The 19,797-nt window shown below is 39.9% G+C and overlaps 1 protein-coding gene across 5 annotated transcripts in view; it reads right to left on the bottom strand.

The window, feature by feature from the left end:
• XRCC4 (X-ray repair cross complementing 4) overlaps window positions 1-19,795 on the bottom strand; it is a 144,576-nt gene extending 124,781 nt beyond the window's left edge. Inside the window, exons 1-4 of one of the 5 annotated variants that reach the window (XM_066569117.1) lie at window positions 19,739-19,795; window positions 18,362-18,613; window positions 4,414-4,563; window positions 1,570-1,757 (exon numbers count right to left, since the gene is read on the bottom strand). In XM_066569117.1, the coding sequence (XP_066425214.1) occupies window positions 1,570-1,757; window positions 4,414-4,552 (327 nt within the window). In that variant the 5' untranslated portion in view covers window positions 4,553-4,563; window positions 18,362-18,613; window positions 19,739-19,795. Of the gene's footprint in view, window positions 1-1,569; window positions 1,758-4,413; window positions 4,564-5,822; window positions 5,863-10,200; window positions 10,295-18,355 lie in introns of those variants that run through there. The other 4 variants (XM_066569118.1, XM_066569119.1, XM_066569120.1 and 1 more) reach the window with 4 other exon arrangements.
• Between the last annotated feature and the right edge of the window lie 2 nt (window positions 19,796-19,797).

The raw sequence follows: 19,797 nt of genomic DNA, 5'->3' as shown, positions 1-19,797 counted from the left end.
TATACCAATTTCATGAAAAGATTTTGCAGTAACTTATATGGATTAATAAGCATTTTATAGCGCAAAGTGTAACAATGCATTTCAGAAGTTTTTCCTTTTTTTTTTTTTTTACTAAAAACTGTTAATTATTAAACTGATAATAGAAAAGCACAGAGTTTAAGTCATGTTTAAACTGCAGAGTAGTTTCTCTAGGCTTCCTCTGCACTAAATTTACATTTAGCTGTATATCAGCCCTCTGGATGTACAGAGCCCAGGAAGATTAATTTCCTAATGTGGTGCTGAAAGAGAGCAATCACAAATACTTCCACAATGAGTTTGCAAAATGTTTGGAACATATTCTATTACACACCTGAAAGCTACTTCTAATACCTAATTCTATTATTTAATTCCACATAATTGCTTAGAAAATTTTATTTGTAGGCATTAGATTAGAATGGAAGGGAAAAGAAAAGAAAGGTGCATTTTCACCCAAGACATCCTATCCTATCTAAAAACATTCTTTCAACACCCAAATTTAAAGCATATATAGGAATCAAGGTTCTTTATATTTTCAATTTCTTTGGCCAGGTTATTATTTTACCAAATTGACATAAAGTTGTTTTCATACACGTTAAATTTCTCATTAATCGATGGAAACATGTATTAGGTGACCCCACAAACACAAGGATGCTTTCACTTAATAAAAATACAGAATGCATTTAATCCGGCCTGTATTTAGAACATGCGTGACACAGAGCAGAAACAAAAGAAAAGGGTTCTTTACCTTACTGCTCTCAATTTCTGAGTACAGTTTGGTCCTAAACTTTCAACATCTTTGTGAACAATCAAACAGCTCACAAGGTTTAGGGTCAGTATGGCCTTGGGTGAAGTCACAGAAATACTTATAATGCAGACTGGTAGACTTACATGCCCTAACTTTTGGCTCCTCAAGACCCAAAATCAGCTGAAAATTCCTATACTGCACAAGAAAAGGGACATGTAAAAGAATAAAAAAAAAAAAAAAAAAAGAAGTACAAACTGGGATATTCAGCTTAAGAGTTAGCTTCTTCTTCTTCAGAAAAGTTTTAACACAGCAAAGCACAACCTGAAATATCCAGAAGTGTCTACAGATACAGATAATACTGGTTTCTTTCCTGTTTTAAGAGGGTCCTTTCCTTTGCAGCCAAGCAAGCAGCATGGAACCACTTATCCATTTCCAATGTAATGCAACAATTTCAGCCTTAACTTCCAAAATATCTAAAGTAGTTGAAAAGTTAAATTTTAAAACTATGTTTTAGCGTTTGAAAATAATCTTGCCTAAATTTTTTTTTTCTCTAATTTAGATGAGTAGTATGGAGAGAGGATAAAGAAACAAGGAAAACAAAAGTGCACAGGAGGCTACAATTTGAAAAGGGCAGCATCCACCCCAAACCACTCACTTTCTTTCGAGCTTGGCCCATGCAAGAGCTCACAACACTCATTCAATCTGGAGTGAGTATCACACATCTGATTTTAAAGACCATAACAAAATACAAAAATGTATTTCGTTCTCATGGTTTAACAGTTAAATTTAAACGTTTATCTACTTACAGAGCCATCTTTCAGGTTCCTTTCATAAGAAAAGTGACAGGCCTTATTCTGCTCATCTCTTGAAATCACAAAGTTGTATTTGCCAGCTGACTCTTCTCCAGCTATCAGTGCTTTCCTCAGCTCTTCCACATATTTTTCTCTGTCCATTTCTATGTCAGCAGCCTCCCTAGAAATGTCTGATTCAGACACTACCAGAAGAAGACACGTGAGGAATAAATATCCATATGTGTGGGAACAAGTATGTGCATTACACATTACATACGAAGCATCTATTAATATACATTTATATATATAAAATACTGCATTTATATATTTGCTATATATATACATAGTGCAAGACATATATATCTTAAAGTATATATTTATATATATATAATTAAGAAAAAAAATATATATATATGTATATACAGACACACACTGACTAGATGACCTTTAAATTCCATTGCAACCCAAGGCATTCTGTAATTCTGTGATTCCATGGAATATTAGGAGATTATTTTTCCCTTGAACACACATTGGTGTGTCATTTCCACTTGTGGAAATGTAGCAGGAATACTGGGGTTTTCAGAAGTTCTGTCCCCTTTTTTCCCCCATCTGAAAATTGATTATTTCCTTATTGCTACTGATCCACAATTCTAGTTGCCTAAAATCACCCAAAACAGAGTGAAATGTGGAATCCCTTGCAGCAAAAAGACAAAAAGGAGTAGAAAAAGGAAAGTCTGAAAAGTTTATAAAGGAAGCACTTGTCTGGAACAGTGATTTCAATACTGAGAAGGTAAACTTCTAATAACAGTAAGAAAGTGATAAAAAGAAAGACACTAAAATACTGCAACAGAGCACTGAGGGTTTGTTGGGTTTTGGTTCTATTTTCCCTATATATGCTGCATGTTCCTTTGTGATTTAAAACCAGCAGAACTGATCAATCATTAGGGAAATATGATATGCATAAATCCTCACAGATGTATTTCTTTAACCCAATACCAAGGTAATAACACACTAGATTACATTGTGTATTTGTGTGCTTCTCCTCCCCTCCAACATTCAGTGTTTTCCCTCTCTCCTTAAACAGGACTCCTAACACATTTCATCATCACATTAAACATACAAAACCCATAAAAGACAACTCCATCAGCAGCTCCCTCTCTCTCCCTGGTAGGTCTTGCCAAGGAAAATAATCCACAGCATGGGAAACCCAAAAGGGATTTCCCACAGCAGGAATATTCTGACCGTTGCTTTCCCTCCCTCCAGGTTTTGAATTTAAAATGTAAGCAGTCTCAAAAATGATGTAATAACTTTAGAAAGTGACCAAAATGTTTTGTTGAATGAAAGCACAGATCAGTACAGTAGGAAAGCCTTATGCACAACAACATCAACCCCCAATGAAATTATTCAAGGGACTGAATAGAAGAAATTCAGTAAGAATTCAGAAATTCAGTAAGAATAGAAATAGAAATTCAGTAATAATTTATTAGAAAGGGATAAGATTCTTCCAGAACAGGAAAAAACTTTCCTTTGGATGAGCACCCAATGCTGACAGCAGAAATATTGTGGGTCTCTTTCTTTCCTTGTTAATGGAGTGAGGTCATCCTGCTTTCACTGCCCCTCTGTTTTGGGGAATCATTGTCCTCCATTCTACCAGACGCAGGAACTCAACAAAATGAGAACTGTGTCCACCTATTTTTTCTACACACTCCCAGCTATAGTGGCACAGCCTTCACTTGCAAAAATAAGAATCCTCTTTTTGTGAATTCTAAACTGGGGATTTTGAAGTCACCTAAGAACGAGAAGATCCTTCAAACAGGAAAAACAGTATTTGTCAGTGTTAACACCCTTTTTTTTTGTTTTCAAAATAACTTGACTTTACTCCTGTCAAGCCAAGAAAGAAAAATCTTTCATTTCCAGGAATCAGTATTGGAATACATGTATGTGCTTTGTGCAGGAAGCCCTGATCAATGGAGTGTCTGAAATGTTAACAGGAATATGGAAGAGCAGATTTAATTTATGTGCTGATTTCAATTTGCATTTATCTAATCTCAGACCTATATGAGAGCTTGGCTTGTGTAGGAACTGAGGAGGAACAACACCCACTGGGTAAGGAGAAGGAAGGAGGAAAGGAACTACATAGATATGTCTTATAATTCAGACAAGGAGTCCAGAAAATGGTTTTGTCTACAATTTGCTCAAAATACATAATTCTGTCCTCCCTTTGAAATATTTTTGTTACTGAAAGAAGGGCTTTTGATCAAGTATTTGACATTTCTCAAGGACTTTTTCCACTGGGCATGAATGAGAGAATCATGCACATATGCAAAGACCCATCCTCTTACTGAGGTTTCAGAGGGGCGAAAAAATCCCACAGGCTAAGTTTTTCCTACTGATAATTTATTGTCCCTTTTCCTTCACAAAAATTCCCTTCATTACAAAATACAGCTACCTTTGGCTATTTAAATTCCATGAAAATATTTAAAAAACATCTGCAATTAAAGGCTTTATGGGCTCCAATTTACAAATGGAACATGCATACACATTTGTTTGAGAATCTGGAGAAGACACAGAAGTGTTATTTCAGCATCATTCCAAGAAATTATACATTCTTGAGAAAGAACAAAACATTGCATATCCATGTGCTGAATGAATTAGTTTTAGCTTTGACACACAACCTCTCCAGATTTCAAAGTTCTCTGGCCACATCCCAGAAGATCATGAACCCCACCTCCTCCATCACTGGGGACAAAATGCCCATGGAATTTCCACACAAGCTGTGGGGCACAGATTAGAAAGTGTTTTAAAAGGAACAATTAAGAGCAGTAATAATTTAAATTAATGCATTTTTCTTTCCATTACCTGTCCCAGTCCAGGCACACTGACAATCACTAAGAAGTAAAGCAAAGCCAGTGCCTAAATCCTTTTCCCATGACACCTGTAGAAAATAGGTTGCTTCTGGATCAGAAACTGGATGAATTCTGTTCAAAGTCTTCTCCATCTTCCCCACACCTGTTTAAAAAGCAAGATAATCTTGTTATAACCACTGGGGTGATTAACAGTTTTGCATAACTAGCTTGAGGGTTGTGTGTGTGTGCGGGGAATATAAAAATACAAGTATGCTTGTAATTTTATTCTACTTTCCTCCCCAAATTCACTTTGCCAGAGAATTGGTGATACTTGCAAACAGGAAACTGGATTATAATAAGTAAGGTTTCAGTGCCAACAATTAAACATATTTGAATGGTCTCAAATTAAAAACCTGTCAGAAAGCTGGGGGACGGGAAATTACTACACACAAGCTCTTCCCCGTGGCTCTGTTTTTAACTCAATGCCTGCTATCACCCAAAGTACAGAATATTTAACATAATTCAAGGTAATCAATATTCATCTGGAAGACTGCCACGTGAAAGCTGCTACTAAGCTTCACAGCAAAGCAGAGGGTGTAGCAAATGCCAGCAACCCAACATAAGTATCTTAAACACTGGATTCTGCAGAGAACAAAATATATGATGCTACAGGGAATATTTTTGCTCTATGGCAAAGCAACTTGGCAACCTGTGCTTGACTTAAGATGTTCTCAAGAATCCCATGTATTTATACACAACTTAAGTGAAGTGACTGAGAAAAGGCTGCATGTTCACTCACAGACTAAAAACAGGATGCAAAAGGAAGAAAAAGCCAGATGAGGCATTTAAATTTAAACTACATGCACTGAATACAATGGTGCTTGGGCAGGGATTAAATGCTCTGTGCAGGTTTCCATCTGAAGTGCAGAAGTAAATAATCATGACCAGGCCCTGAAGGGACTCTGCTCTCCAAGCAAGAGTAGAAGGAAGCTTTTTCCTTGCCCCTGGACATGGAGAAATAAATCTAGGTACAGATTTAACTACCTTGGCTTCCCCAAAAATTGGCATTTTCAGGTTAGGAGGAGCAGCTTTAACTGCAGTTGACTGAACTGTTCCTAACCCTTGCTCAATTCTGTACCCAGTAACATTTCAAAATGCCTCTCCCTTGATCAGACAAGTGGATAGCATTCAAAAGCAGCAAAATATATGAATTTAAGCATTGGTTTTCAAGCATAAAGCTTTAGTATTTACATCTCTAAACCACCACCGCATTTACTATTATAGCTGTCATACTCCACCTTTCTATTCCCTAAAAATGCAACAGAAACGAAAACGTTACCAAAACATACACTGAAAAATTAATCTCAGTTAAAAAAAAAAAAAAAAAAGAAAGAAAAAAAGTTTTCTAGTTCCATCACTAACCAGCTGGCCATTTCTGAAAATCTACTGCGTATCTGTGCACCTGTAAGCAAGAACAAAAACTCAAATATTTGGGTGTGGACAGCTGGAACAATGCCTTTGCAATTAGTGACTCCAGAAATGAAGGCATTTTAAATATTTGTGGGGCACTAACTGCCTGGCCATGGGTCAGTAATAAGCACGGGACAGGAAACACAAGCAATGCACGCTCAAGCACACATGCATGCACTCTCCTTTGCCTGCCAGATTCCCTTTTGCTTCTTGTTAATTATGGAAAAATACAGTCTCTTGTGAAATGTTTTCACAGAAATCCTCCTCTGAAAGACAATGTTTCTAAAAATATTTCAATTAAAGACTGCAAAGCAGTAGCAGACAACCCAAACAGACAGCACATAGGGTACTGATGCATATGTGTGTAGTTCAAAAGGAAGGGTTTGTTTATTTTATGTTATTTTTATAACAGAGTAGAGCAGCATTCAGTGAAAAATACCTGCACTAGAGGCTTTCTTATCAACCCAAACTTTTTATAACAAAAAACAAAGCAAGAGAATTGCAGTTTCTATTTACGTAACGATGAAGCGAATGAAGTGTGAGTCAGAAAAAGTGAGGTCAAGAGTAGCAGAAGAAAGCAGCCTGTTTATTTATTTAAAGATGCACTAACAAGGTCTCTGAGGCCCGAGACTAAATTCATTTGATACAGTGATACCGGTTTCCCATGCGCACATCACTGTTTCATTACAGTGATGAAGAACAGCTAAAAATGAAAGTTCTGTTTAGACAACACTATTAGTACCCCTGTGATAAAACACAACCTCAACAGAACGAGGAGACACAACCAAGAATAATACCCCGAACACCAAAACAAACGGAAAATACAGTTTTCCTGCTTTCCCACATTTTATTGTGCAGCCCTGAAAAAAAGCATTTTCAAAGAAAGCATAAAATGAAGATGCTATTTCTCCCAGCTTTCATCTCCTCCACAGTGCTCACTGTCCTTTTGAAAGGAGTATATTACTTATTAGTCCACATTTAGGATCTGCCTCCGGAAAAGCTCAGCCAGACTCCATCTCCAAAGCACTCAACTCCTCCAACCCATCAGCAAAAGCTCAAGGACTCCTGGCTGTGCACAATGCCTATTATGTACTTCTCTTCAAGAGGGGGGGAAAACTGCCTTCATGAAAATTAGTCTGACCTACACAGCACAAAAAAGCATCACTGCAAACAGTAATGCTGTACCTTACTGCTTTTCTGAAAGCTAAACAATTACAACAACAACAAAGTAAAAATCCAAATCTCTTTTCCCCTTATCTCTTTTATGTCCTGAGAACACAGACTTGACTGCAGTGTTCAGTGAATGGATAAACCACACACAGTTTAAGCATGAATACAGCAAAAAAGACCAAAGGAGTTCCCTACTTATTTAACAACTACCAGTTACCACTAAAAAATTAAAAATACAGGCAATAAATGAGGGCATATTCCTTATTCATTCACTATAAGGTGACTGCATGCACTTCATTCATTCTAAAGGCAAATCTTAACAACAGATGTACAGCACTGTATTTCCAAAAAAAAGATGCATTGCTCTGTATTTCAAGAGATGAAATAAAACAATCTCCTCAAACTAACCTGCCCCAATGCACCCACCTACTCACTAAATTCATCACCCCACCAGCTTCCAATGTGTAAAGCTTATGTGACCTTTCACAGTTCAAATACTTCTGCCAGGCAAAAATTTCATCATGAAAGAAAGACAAACATATAAAAGAGAGGTGAAATCTTATTTTGTCTTTCACATATTTGGAGTAGAAAGGTAGGAACTGTGTTTCTGCTCAGAAAAGTTAGAACAGCCTCCTGAATTTTTGGAGCGTCACAATTTAACAGTCCAGCTGTTGGTGAAGCTTGTTAAAATGAAGTAAAATACAATCATTCTGTAAAAATAGACCACATTTTTACTGCTACCCAAATTTCTGGAACCAGCCTCTCTTTATGGCAGGCTAAAAAGCCCCTCAGAGTCCATTAGACCAGAGGAGCACCCCCAAGTGCCATTCAGCATCCAGCCCCTGTAGGCTCTTCCCATTCACCACCTCCACAAAATGAGAGCAGTCGCTTCTTTCCCCCTTCCCTGGTCATGACAAAGCAAAGCTGCAGAGAAGTTTTGGGTTTGGAGCCACAGAAAGGCAGTGTTCCATCCCTGGGGGGCACAGCACCAGCCCCTCTCCATGCCAGGGCCCCAGGGCCAGCCTGCAGGTGGGGACAGCAGGGTCCCACCCCAAATGTGTAGATCAGAGGCTTTATTGAGGCCTTTGAACAGTCGGGGATTGAGCTGTTTATCTTTAGCACTTTGTCCCCGTGGTCTTTGGCTCCTGTGATGGCCATTAGGCAATGTTTCCCTCTGAGGAGGAATCAGCTGTTGGCTGGTGCCTCTGCCCTCGGAACAAACAGCGCACACAGGCCCTTCTGAATGAACAAGACACTCTTAAAATGGGCCCACAAAGAATTTTATATGTTGTTTTGGATAGCACCAGGCATAGACCAAAAGCCAAATCTTCCAGGCTGCTCCAACACAGCATCATTGATAATATTCTGAACTTCACCACTTCATTTTTTTCTTTTTTTTTTCCCCATGCTGACTAATGGCTTTTATTTTTTTTTTCCCCAAATTGGTCAGGCTGCAGGTGCTCCAAACCTCAGCAGCTATGCTTGGAAGGCTACTTACAGACCAGAAAGAGCTACTATGTCTTTGAAATGGAGCAATTAACCTAAGTGCTTTCTCGCTGAGGAATAATGGGAGCTATCCACAGGGAGTTCAGAATAGAAGACCACACACTGCTATTATAGTCTTCAGTTTGCTTCCTTCTGACACTGCCCAAACTACAGATCATAACCTAATAATCAGAAGAAAGTTAATAGTAAATTCATAATCAGGGAAGAGGGACTATTCAGGAGATGCTACATGTACTTATAAGTAGATAATTGGAGATTTAAACCAGTCAAGAAAAGCTCAAGATTGCTTTTAAAGATTAAAACTAGCTATTACCACATTTTCTAACAGAAGGAAATAAGATAATGCCTATATTTATGCATATTTCCAGTGATATATTTCATACAAATTGATATTCTCTCGTGTTAATTTAAAATTCCATTAACTCCAATACTTCAGGAGTAAGAACATTAAAATACCTGACAAAAACCTCAACTCTCACTCCATTAATCTTAGAACTACTACTGATCCAATAGGGAGTTCCTCTTTTCTCATTTCTTTTTGGAGGAACACGACTGTGCCCACAAACATGAAGACAAATAACACAGCATCTTTCCTGTCCCCATCTCACAATAATCCTCCCACTCCTCTGGCCACATTACTTGTTTGACACTGAAGAATGATTCAATAATAACCTTCATGTGGAACTTACAGATAAATCTAAAAGCCAAAGAAGAAAAAAAATTTAGAAAGAGCTTTGTTCCCTAATGAAATTTAGGGGACTAAGACATTTTTGTATTACATGCACCCTGAGTAATATTTAGTTGCTCTTTTGTTTAACTTTACTCTGCGTTAAAAGCACACGGGTTACAATTTCGCCAATAATGCAACTTTGTCCCGGAGATAAAAAAAAAATGAACCAAAAATTAGCATGTGGATATGAGGAAGAGACTGAATGATTTTCTAACTTTGTGCAGAGGGGTAAGTGGGCCATTTAAGAAATTCAGTGCTCCATGGCAACATTTGATGAGGAGATCGTGGGCCCAACTGCAGAGTCAAGGCTCACATGGCTCCCATTTGCACTGCTGCCTTCCCACTGCTTCATGGCAGCCACAGAAGGATTGGAAACATCCACATGCTTTTTGTGCAACTGTGTGCGTGTCCCCCACGAAAAAAAAAAAGAGAAACCCCAAACCAAAAAAACCAAAAAACAAATTAGTTCTGAGCTTGTCAGGCTCCACGGGGACAATAGGATATGGAAGATTTGCCACAGGAGATCTGGAATCCACGATAAGGAACAACCCTTGTCAGGCTTATTTACTACAGTCACCAGCTGAAAAATGAGGAGAAACAGAAGGAAGCAGACAGTCAACAACCTTTATAGTAGGAATCTTACTAACAAGCCTTGATCTTAATTGTAGCCTGGAGGCAAAGCCCACCCTGGTGTCTTTCATCCCCTTGAAGTCTCAGGCCTAACCCACTACCCACTGCAGGCATCCAAACTTGCCAAGCTCACTTACAACCATCTACATTAAGCTATAATAAGGTTAAAAAAAAAAAAAAAGGCCTTCAGTGTATTAAAATAAACACCAAAGTGGGCAATTATACTAGTATATACTAGCAAGAAAGGGAGTATGCAGACAGATTTATAAAAGGGGCAGGCCCTTTTTTTCTCACCCTTTTTGTAACAATTCTTCCCAAAACTAACAGCAAATCCTCACTTTTCAAGATGCACGGATAAGCCAGCTTACACTAACTGAACGTTACAAACCTGCAAAAAAAAATAAAATAAAAATAAAATTAAGTCATGCAACTGTCATGTTTCCTGTTGAAAACGTGTATTTCAGCAGTGAAGTTTTACAAAAAAGTGCATGTGGAAGGCAACAAAGATCAAAGGCAACAACCAGCCCAGCCTGCAGAGGATGTATCTGGGATGAAAAGTCAGCAAGGCGTGTCTCAGAGACCCAGACTCCCTTTCTCTGCTGCTCCTGGAAAATGCAAGTCCCAACAAATACTTTATAATTCCAACTTGGCAGCAGGACACCCTGGCTTTCCAAGGTCCTACCAAAGCCAGTGGTGGCACAGTGCCTCCACTTGAAAACCACAGGGTACTTATTAAGAGAAATAATTCACTTCCTCCTCAAAAAAAAAGAAAAAAAAAAGAGACATATTCCAAATATATATAATTTTCCACATAATTTCTCTGAAAAGACAGCACTAAAATTGCTGTATGTTTTGCAGATAAAAAACAGAAAAAGGAAGTTGTGCCAGACCCAACCTTTGAGACCAATGTATTCAGACAGTAAGAACAAAGATTTGGGAATTCCAAGTCTCTTAGTCATATTTTTAAGAGCATCTCTGCAGTTTTCAGTACCTTAGTATCACCCATCTGAGGACAGTAAAGCTGAGGAAATTTTTGGGGGGAGGACAAACAAAAAAAAAAAAAAAAAGGCAGCATGTTTTAATTACCCTTTGTCCATCCAAAAATACCCCAATACATATGTGGTTTTGATGTATATTTGGATAACAACGTAGCCTGGCTGAGGTATCATCTGTTTTCCAAAACACTGCTTTCTTTAGGATTAAATATTATCAGGATATCCAATACAAATCTGTCGCACAGATTTCCTTTGTCTTCTATTTTTCAGTCCCCACACAGACCTATACAATTCCACTCAGTCTGATGTGTTTCTCTAAATGTCTGACTTAACAACACTAAAATTCCACTAAAATACTTTTTTTTTTTTGGCCTCCTTTTCCCCTTTTTTCTTCTTTTTGAAGTCAAATAAATTCAGTACTGTCAAACCCACAAGAGATCCACAGGCAAGAGCGCCCAGTCTGACACAAAGATAAGTGAAACAAAGAAATCAGCGTCAGGTAGATACGGATGGATGTAATTTTGTACGTAGGATTTTCTGAGGAGATTTGAAAAATTGAGCCCAGTAACCTGGAAAAACAAGTTTCACCAAATGTTGCCACTTCAGTGGGACAAGGGCAGGTATAAGTATGAAGGCTTACATATCTTTCTCTCCTCCCACCTCTACACCCAAGACTTTTCAAAGAGATGGATTATTTTAATTTCCCGTCCCTGTCAAATTAATAATAAAAAATAGGCCTAGGCTCCAAATTGCTTTATCTTACTAAACAGTTTCCTCAGGCATTTTCTTTGAAGAAAATTCCTGCATTACCCAGTCTTCACTTAACCAAAGTTTTATTATGTTTTTTCTTTCCATCTGCTATTTATCTATTAGAAAATGCAACACTAAACTCCCTGAAAACAAAGAGCTCACATGGCTCGAATTTATTAATTTGAAAATTGTAATTCATTTTGCTTCACCTGACCCTCACATAAAAATAATTCACAAGACAAGAACAATTCACAAGGAACTGAGACATTCACTTTCAATGCAGCTAAATTTCAATTTTGCAGCTCTTTGTCCAGCTATGTTTATTGCTTGGCATTGAACATTAATTACTCGACTGATGGATTAGGCTGAGTTTGAAGATAAGGCAAAAAGACCAATATTGAGCACCAATTTCAGCTGTTTTGGGCACAGGTTCAGCTTGGGTTTAGCTCAGGCTTTCTGATAATCCACATCTGACAAATCAAAGCAGGGCAGAAGCACCAGTCCCTATCACAGCATGTGCCAAGATTTTAACAAGGAGGGGACAAATCCCACAACCTCACCAAGCTCTGAGCAAACAAGTAGATTTGTTAAAAAAAAAAAGGAAAAAAAAATAGATAAAATAAATGAGGACACAGTTCCACCCAAAATTCAGAAGCCACTCACTCTACACTCTCAGCCAGCACTGACAAATCTACTGGTTTGTGCTACAAACCACATTTGGAAAGGGAAAAGGGCACAAAGACCTTCACAGGAGTCACTTTTACTTTCAGCATCACAAGTTTTGTACATAAAAAAAAAAATAAATACAGCCTCTCAAGACTCATCAGCTCACTGCTTTTCTAAGCAATTTACATGACTCTTTTCATGTGGGGTTTTCTGGGTTTTTTTTCTTTGTTTTTGGTTCTTACTATGGACTGGAAAAAAAAAAACAAAAAACCAAAAACAAAAAACCCAGAACAACAATATCCTGCTGGAAAATTTAACCCTTACCCAAGGCACTTGATACCAAGCAGGGGGTCTACTCGAGGAAAGCAGCTTTTCACTCTTAGTGTTCCCTTACAGCTCCTAAAGAATGCTTGCACAGGCATGAAAAGAAACCTGCAGGCTGAGATGAGGGCACAGCGGGGACACACCAGTGCAAAAATGCCACTGGGACTTGAGCTGAAAGGGCAATTAAGAACTCATTAGTAAAATACAGCACAAAACTGCTTTGGCACTGAACCAGTCAGACACAAGTTGGAGATCTCAGCACTCAAATTACAACAAAGCAGAGAGGTGAAGCACCACAGAGGTCTCAGGGTAAATTGTTGCTTTCCCAGGTAAGCTAATGACGACATAAAACATGGGGAGTGGGGCACAGAAACAGCACAGAAGGCATAAATATTTTAAAAACAGGTCTCACTTTCTGTTGGGGGGCACTTCACCTTTGTGTTTCTGGCTCGCAACTGCAGCTGCACATCGGTACCTGAAACACAACAGTGAGCAAACACAATGGCCCTGAAATAATGCAGGTACGTGAGCATAACAAAAGCCAGCCTTTGAACACAGGAGTCACCTCTCCACAGCTCCAACAACCTGTTCCAGGGCAGTTTTAGATAAAGAATCTGCCACTGCATCTTCGTCTCTTTCAGCCCTCATTTATTTTGCACCCTCAAAAGTATTTTGATTTTGCAGCATTTTTTTAATTTGATTTTGAGTATTTTTATTTTGCACCCTCAAAACATTAACCTCAAGTTGAGACAAGACACTAAAAAATTCTTCCTCTACCTCTTTACTTAAAGAAAAGGGAAAAAAAATCTGGTTTTAGGACAGTCAGGGCTAATAAAACAAATTCCTGCAACAGACAAGAGTAAAACATTAATAACATATAAGGCACATTTTTAATCTACAGACTTCTGTGACCAAGGCACAGAGGAAAAAAACCTTCCCTCTAATACTGCTTTCAGGAGATCACAAAACATTACTCAAGTACTGTATTTCCAAGATACACAAGAATGCTGGTTCCCTGCCTCTTGCTTCCTAAAACAATTATCTTCCTTGTCAGCTTTCAGAGAAATTAACATTTCTGCCCCATCTCCCGATCTGAGCCTGCTGTGTGCTGGACTGAAAATTAAGGTTAATTTTCTCAGCTGGAGTAATTTAATACAAGCCTCCACATCAGAGTCTGATGCTTCCCTGCTTGGCTCAGCCAGCGCAAATCTCTCCCCAGGATTTTGTGAGGTTTCACCCCAAGCCTGACACAGCTGACAGCGTTTGGAAAGCCCCAGGCTCCCTCTATCCTGTCCAGCTTCTGTACTGAAAAGGATGGCCTCTACTGAGACCCCTTTGTAGACCTGTAAACAAACAATCCCTTTCATAATTATTTGAATCATTTATTAAAAAAAAAAAAATCAAAAAAACACACACACACAAAAGAAACAACAAGTGCAGCCTGTGATGGGATATATAGCCTCACTCTTCCTCTAGTTCCATTAATTTTTCTGTCCCAAGACAGCAAGCAATTTGGCTGATGTCTAGATCGAGGGCACAAAAAGTTCTCAGTCTCTGCACTCTTACAAGTCACATCTGATCAGTCTCCCTTTTTTTCTGTTTATTTTACAATCCATGCTCTAGCTGTCTGCTCTGCTGGAGGACATCCCTTCCCAGAAAAGCCACCTCACAGTCTGCAGAGCAGATGCAGAAATATTCCAAAGCTTTTCCAAGCTTTGTAAATTTGGACAATTTAATCAAAAAATGTTTTGTGCGATCACCAGTACACCTTAGAAAGCAGCAGCACCAGAGGCCCTTGCTCAAGGCACACACTTAATGAATTTTTTTTTTTTTTTTCAAATTGGAACTTTTCCTATAAGACATGTTCTTTTGTGTTGATTAGATTTGACTGTGTTAGATTAGCAAACAACAGTAATTTGTTTAGTAATTATCTCCTAAATTTCACCTTAGCTTGTGTCAACATGGTACCATACATAATTCAGTGAGTCTTTTGTACCTTGACATATCTTGGACAGCGGTCCTTACCACTTACTCTATCTGATACTATGTTATATGAATAATGTTCAAGGTGGTTTTTGCCACCTTTCCCTTTTTTCCACCTCATAAACAGAGAAAAAGGATGTGGGGAAGACTGAGATCCACGAGACATTGATTACAAAGAGCAGGAGATGAAGGCTATTGTTTCCTAACCCGGGAAAGGGACACAGCTCAAGTCAGGGAGACAACTAGAGGAAATATTCATTTTGGTGGAAAAATGAGTGATTTCAGGAACCATTTAATGCTATTTTACAACAGCTGTCTAAATTGGAATCTTGGTAATTTTGTGATGTTGGTTCAGAATTTATGCACGATTTTATGCATTCCCCACATCGGCAAGCACTACGTTACATTTCTGCCAAATGTAACAGCGAAGAAATCACAGCTGCATCCTACTAACCTTGAAGAATCAGATAATGGTTTTGAGTCCTTGAAAATCTGACCCTCAGCTCTGGGTGGTTCCACTCACTCAAGGACGTGTGCTGCTTTTTCATCTGGGGCTCCTGAGCTCTAACATAACCCCTGAAAAACATTCTGCACCTCCTGCTAAGCCCTAGGTGACAAGAGTTGGGGATTAAAATTTCCCATCCTCAAGTGGCAGCACTGCAAGATAACGAGCACATCAGAAACAGGCACTGAGACAAAACAGCAAGTGACCCCGCAAGGCCCACGGCGCACCCACAAGCACATAGCACAAATATTTGCTATACTGCTTTGATGGAGCCAACATGCAGCATAGAAAACCACCTAAACTATCTCATCTGTACAGAAATGGGAGGGTTTTTGGTCAAGGCAGAGCACTGCAAGACATCCACTGCTGCTGCACACCAGCAGCAGGGACTGCCTGCGTCAGAAAGGCACTGAGGTCACCCGTGTCAGGCACAGCATCACTATTCCTGCAGCAAGGCCACCTCACCCAGAGTGTTTTTATAACGTGGATTATCTTTCTAAGTGATGGTGTAGCCTTTGCATCAGCCCACTGGTTGCATTCACGTGAAATCTGCCACAAAAAGCAGAAATTTTAAGGTGCAGGAATTCCCAGTGCAGCAGGAACGCTCCCCACCACACATCACCCTGTGCAGTAACGTTTTGTTAAATGTATGGTTAAAATACCAGGCTAAAGCACCCCTGACATGAAGAATGAGGTTCGTTCCTGTTCAGAACAGCTGCACACTCCAAGCCTTTCACAGCTATTGTGATCCATCCCACCACAGTGAATAAATATCACGTGCGCTTCTGCTAGGTGACAGGCAGAGAAATAAAGAGAAAGAGAAGCCAAACCTAAATGTAGACGGGAGTTTGTTTTTTGGTTGTTGTTGGGTTGGTTTTTTGGAGTTGTTTTTTTCCTTTCAAAATGGTGTTAGCAAACAAAACACCACGCTCTAATTACCACTGTCAGCACAGAGAACACCACCTACCCACAACAGGCTTGCCTGCAAAATGCAAACCCCTCGTGTTCCACCGCCCCTTCACTCCAGACTGAGAGCAGAGCAAATTTGTAGCAGTAGCAGAAATGCAAATAAGTTTATAAGCATTCATGCCCGTGTTTGAAGATCCTGGGAATAACAGATGTGGGCAACACGTAGAAGCCAAAGAAAAGAAAAGCAGTATCAGCTTTTTGCCAGTCACTCACACCCAGCATTTCTCAAAAAAAACCCCAACTGACTGCATTTATAGCTTATTTTCAAATGTTTTTTACACCTCACACACATGGATGTGTTAAGCACAAAAACTTATTTATATGGATGCACCCGTCATGTCAGTCACCCGCCTGTGATATTTTTAAAACCATTTCCTCCAATCCTCCTCCTGATAAGAGGTAAAACACACAGAAGATAAAAACCAAGGCTTCCACATGCAATTGTCATTGTTTTGTGGTAATTCTTCCTGCATGTGGGAACGGCCAGCCTGGAGGTTAAACCTTTTTTACCTTTCATTATAGACACACATTCCTCGGTGCACTCTACTCCACTGAGCAGTATGAAAACCTTTCACCACCAAAATATTTCTCAACACCAGGAAACCCAGCCACAACCATAAAACTGCTCTTAAGAGACCTAACAAGAGCAACAAAAAAATCCAGTCTTCATCCTGAGCTTTTATTTAAATATCAGAATGTTGCTCTGTAGATCAATGTAGCTGTTTAAATTGCGATTTAGTTTTTGGTTTTCACCCAGCCCATTCCTGCAGACAACACCAACCCAGCTGTCCCAGCTCCTCGGAGCTGCTTTTCCATGACAAGATATTAATTAGGAGGGAAAAAAAAAATGTACAAGGGAAACTGGAACAACACCATCTGAAAGCTGATATTCCAGTCAATATCCCATGCCTATCACACAGTATCCCAGAAGACACTTCCAGGCTAGGTGCACCAATATTTTCAATTATGCCACCAAGAGTCCCACAAAATCTTTAAATGGCACTTTTCCCACGACAGCAAATTTTTCACCTGAAATCATTTTAATACAGCATATGATCAGTAAAAGTTCCATTTTGAATAGCTGAGACTGCTGGAAACCTCACTTGGAAATTAAACATTTAGGGTAAACAAAGAGCATTTTTGGCAAAAATCTCCAGTGGGTTTCAGGTGGGAGCCTGCCAGAAATTGTCAAGGTAGAAAATTTGCAATAAATCTATCATAAAAGGGTATGTTTGCAAACAAAACTACACTAGAGGAAGCTAGTTGACCACCTGAAAGCAGGCTTGGCTATGGTGTGAACAAGGACTGACAGCTGGAGTCTGCCTGGACCTTACAGAATATTTTCAATTTGAGTTTCTAATTCATATTGAGCATCCAGAAGTGAGTCCAAGCAGGCAAAACAACCCAGTTTGTGCTTTCTATCTCTGGCATGCATAAAAAAAAGTTCAAAAGTATTACTGCCTTTAAAGTCTTCAATCTTGTTGACCATCAGAGGCTGAACCAGACAGTGATTATACTAACTGCTTATTTCTCTTACAAACATACTTTAATGTAGCATCATTCAAACACTTCAAAGTGAAGCTATCCTGGGTAATAAAGGCTATTTTTAGAATTGTCTTTATGCATTTAATGTTTGTTTTTTTTTTTTAATCCAAACCCTTGACACGTGATGGAAAGAAACCAATCTGGTGAATTTAAATTCAGTAACAGGAATAAGATGTATGAACATGCTGTGAGAAAACGAGCACACAGCAAGATGCTGACTACCTGTTAGACAGATGGAAAAATCTGCAACTGAAAGAACCTTTATAGCCACTAAACAATCTAGAGGAGAATCAGAGCAAATCCAGAATCAACACAGTGCCTGAAGTCCAGAAAAAAGTCCCACAAGTGAACCCACCTCAAACCCTAAACCTGCTCGTGCTGGTAACATCCCAGTTAATACTAAATTTTGGTAAATTTTGGTCATTATGAATCTGAAACCACGATTTCACAGAGATGTGGCAATTTACAGTGACCAAATCTACTACTGCTAAGGAAGCTGCTCTGCAGAAGACATAAACAGCATTTTAAGTGGGCTGTGTAGGTCTCACTCTAATTAAACTCCTCTGCTTCAGCAAATCACTGCCTCAATTACACGGGATAAATGCATTTCATACATGTACATCAACCCCCAGCCTGCCACAGCAGCCGCACAAGGCACGCCAAATGTTGCCACAAAATGTCATTTTAGACAGAAAAAAAATAATCTGTTTACCCTTACCAAAGGAAGTCTGGACACTCAGCGGAGGGCACAAATTTGGTGCTGAAACACAGAGAATGACAGCCACCACCTTGGGAAGGGGTGATGCTTTTAAAACCACGTTTACAAGGAGGAACAGGTTCCTCCCAACACTTCAGGTGCTTTGTTATGACAGCAACACTCAGGCACCTAAACACAAAGTCATCACTGTGAAGTTCTTCTACACTGGTGACTTCTTCATTTTACTGAGCTCTCACAGCACCAAAGGTTATTCTGTAAAAAACAAACACACAAATGAAACAAAACAAACAAAAAAAAACCAACAAAACAACCTCCTGGAGGGAAAAAAAAGTTGGAAATTCTTGGAAAATTTCTGTATTTCCAATTCCAAGAATTCCAATTCCAAGATTTTCCAATTCTTGGAAATTTCTGTAGCCCCTGCAGCTACAGAAAAGTTGAAAAGCTCCAAAAGAAACAACGCAGCACAAGACCCAAAATACAACAGACCAAGGGAACACAGCCTGGGTTCTCACTATACAACAACAGAGAGCCTCAATTAAGAAATAGCCTCATTAAGGCATTCATTATGTTATTAAGGCGGTTTTTATGTTATTAAGGCTTCAGTAGCCATTGGCTCACACTTCAGGGACGCGAGGGCGAAGCAACAGCGCCGGGAGCCGAGTAACAATGAACCGAAAAAAAACCACCTAAAAAACACGCCAAAAGAACCAATTGTTGCGGGGGTTTTTGTATGTTTCTGTTTGTTTGTGGGGGCTCTTCTCGGTTTTGGCTTCTTTCCGATTTTTTGTTGTTGTTTTGGTTTTTTGGTTCTGTTTTTTTTGGGTTTTTTATTTTTGCGTCTCACTAAAGACACGCGGCCCCCATGGTGCAGGGTCAGTGCAGGGGTGACCCCGGTGATCCTGGTTGTCCCGATTGTCCCCAAACCGGGACAGGAACGAGTCCCCCAGGTCCCCTCAGTGCCGGTGCGGGGCCACTCAAGGATTGATCCCGGTGATCCCGGCTATCCCGGCTGTCCCCATACCGGGACACGATGGGGGCTCCCCTCAGTGCCGGTGAGGGGCCACTCAAGGATTGATCCCGGTGATCCCGGCTGTCCCCATACCGGGACACGATGGGGGCTCCCCTCAGTGCCGGTGAGGGGCCAGTCAAGGATTGATCCCGGTGATCCCGGCTGTCCCCACAGCGGGACACGGTCGGGACTCCCCTCGTTCCCCTCAGTCCCTGTGAGGCGCCACTGAAGGGCTGATCCCGCTGATAGCGGTGATCCCGGTTATCCCGGCTGCCCTCACACCGGAACACGAGCCCCCCGCCGCTCCCCTCAGTGCCGGTGCGGGGTCAGTGCAGGGCTGATCCCGGCTATATCGGTTATCCCCACACCGGAACACGAGGCCCCGCCGTTCCCCTCAGTCCCAGTGAGGCGTCACTGAAGGGCTCAT

This window comes from Molothrus aeneus, chromosome Z, assembly GCF_037042795.1.
Source record: "Molothrus aeneus isolate 106 chromosome Z, BPBGC_Maene_1.0, whole genome shotgun sequence".
Lineage (NCBI taxonomy): Eukaryota > Metazoa > Chordata > Aves > Passeriformes > Icteridae > Molothrus > Molothrus aeneus.
This window is presented reverse-complemented; position numbering and strand designations above follow the sequence as displayed.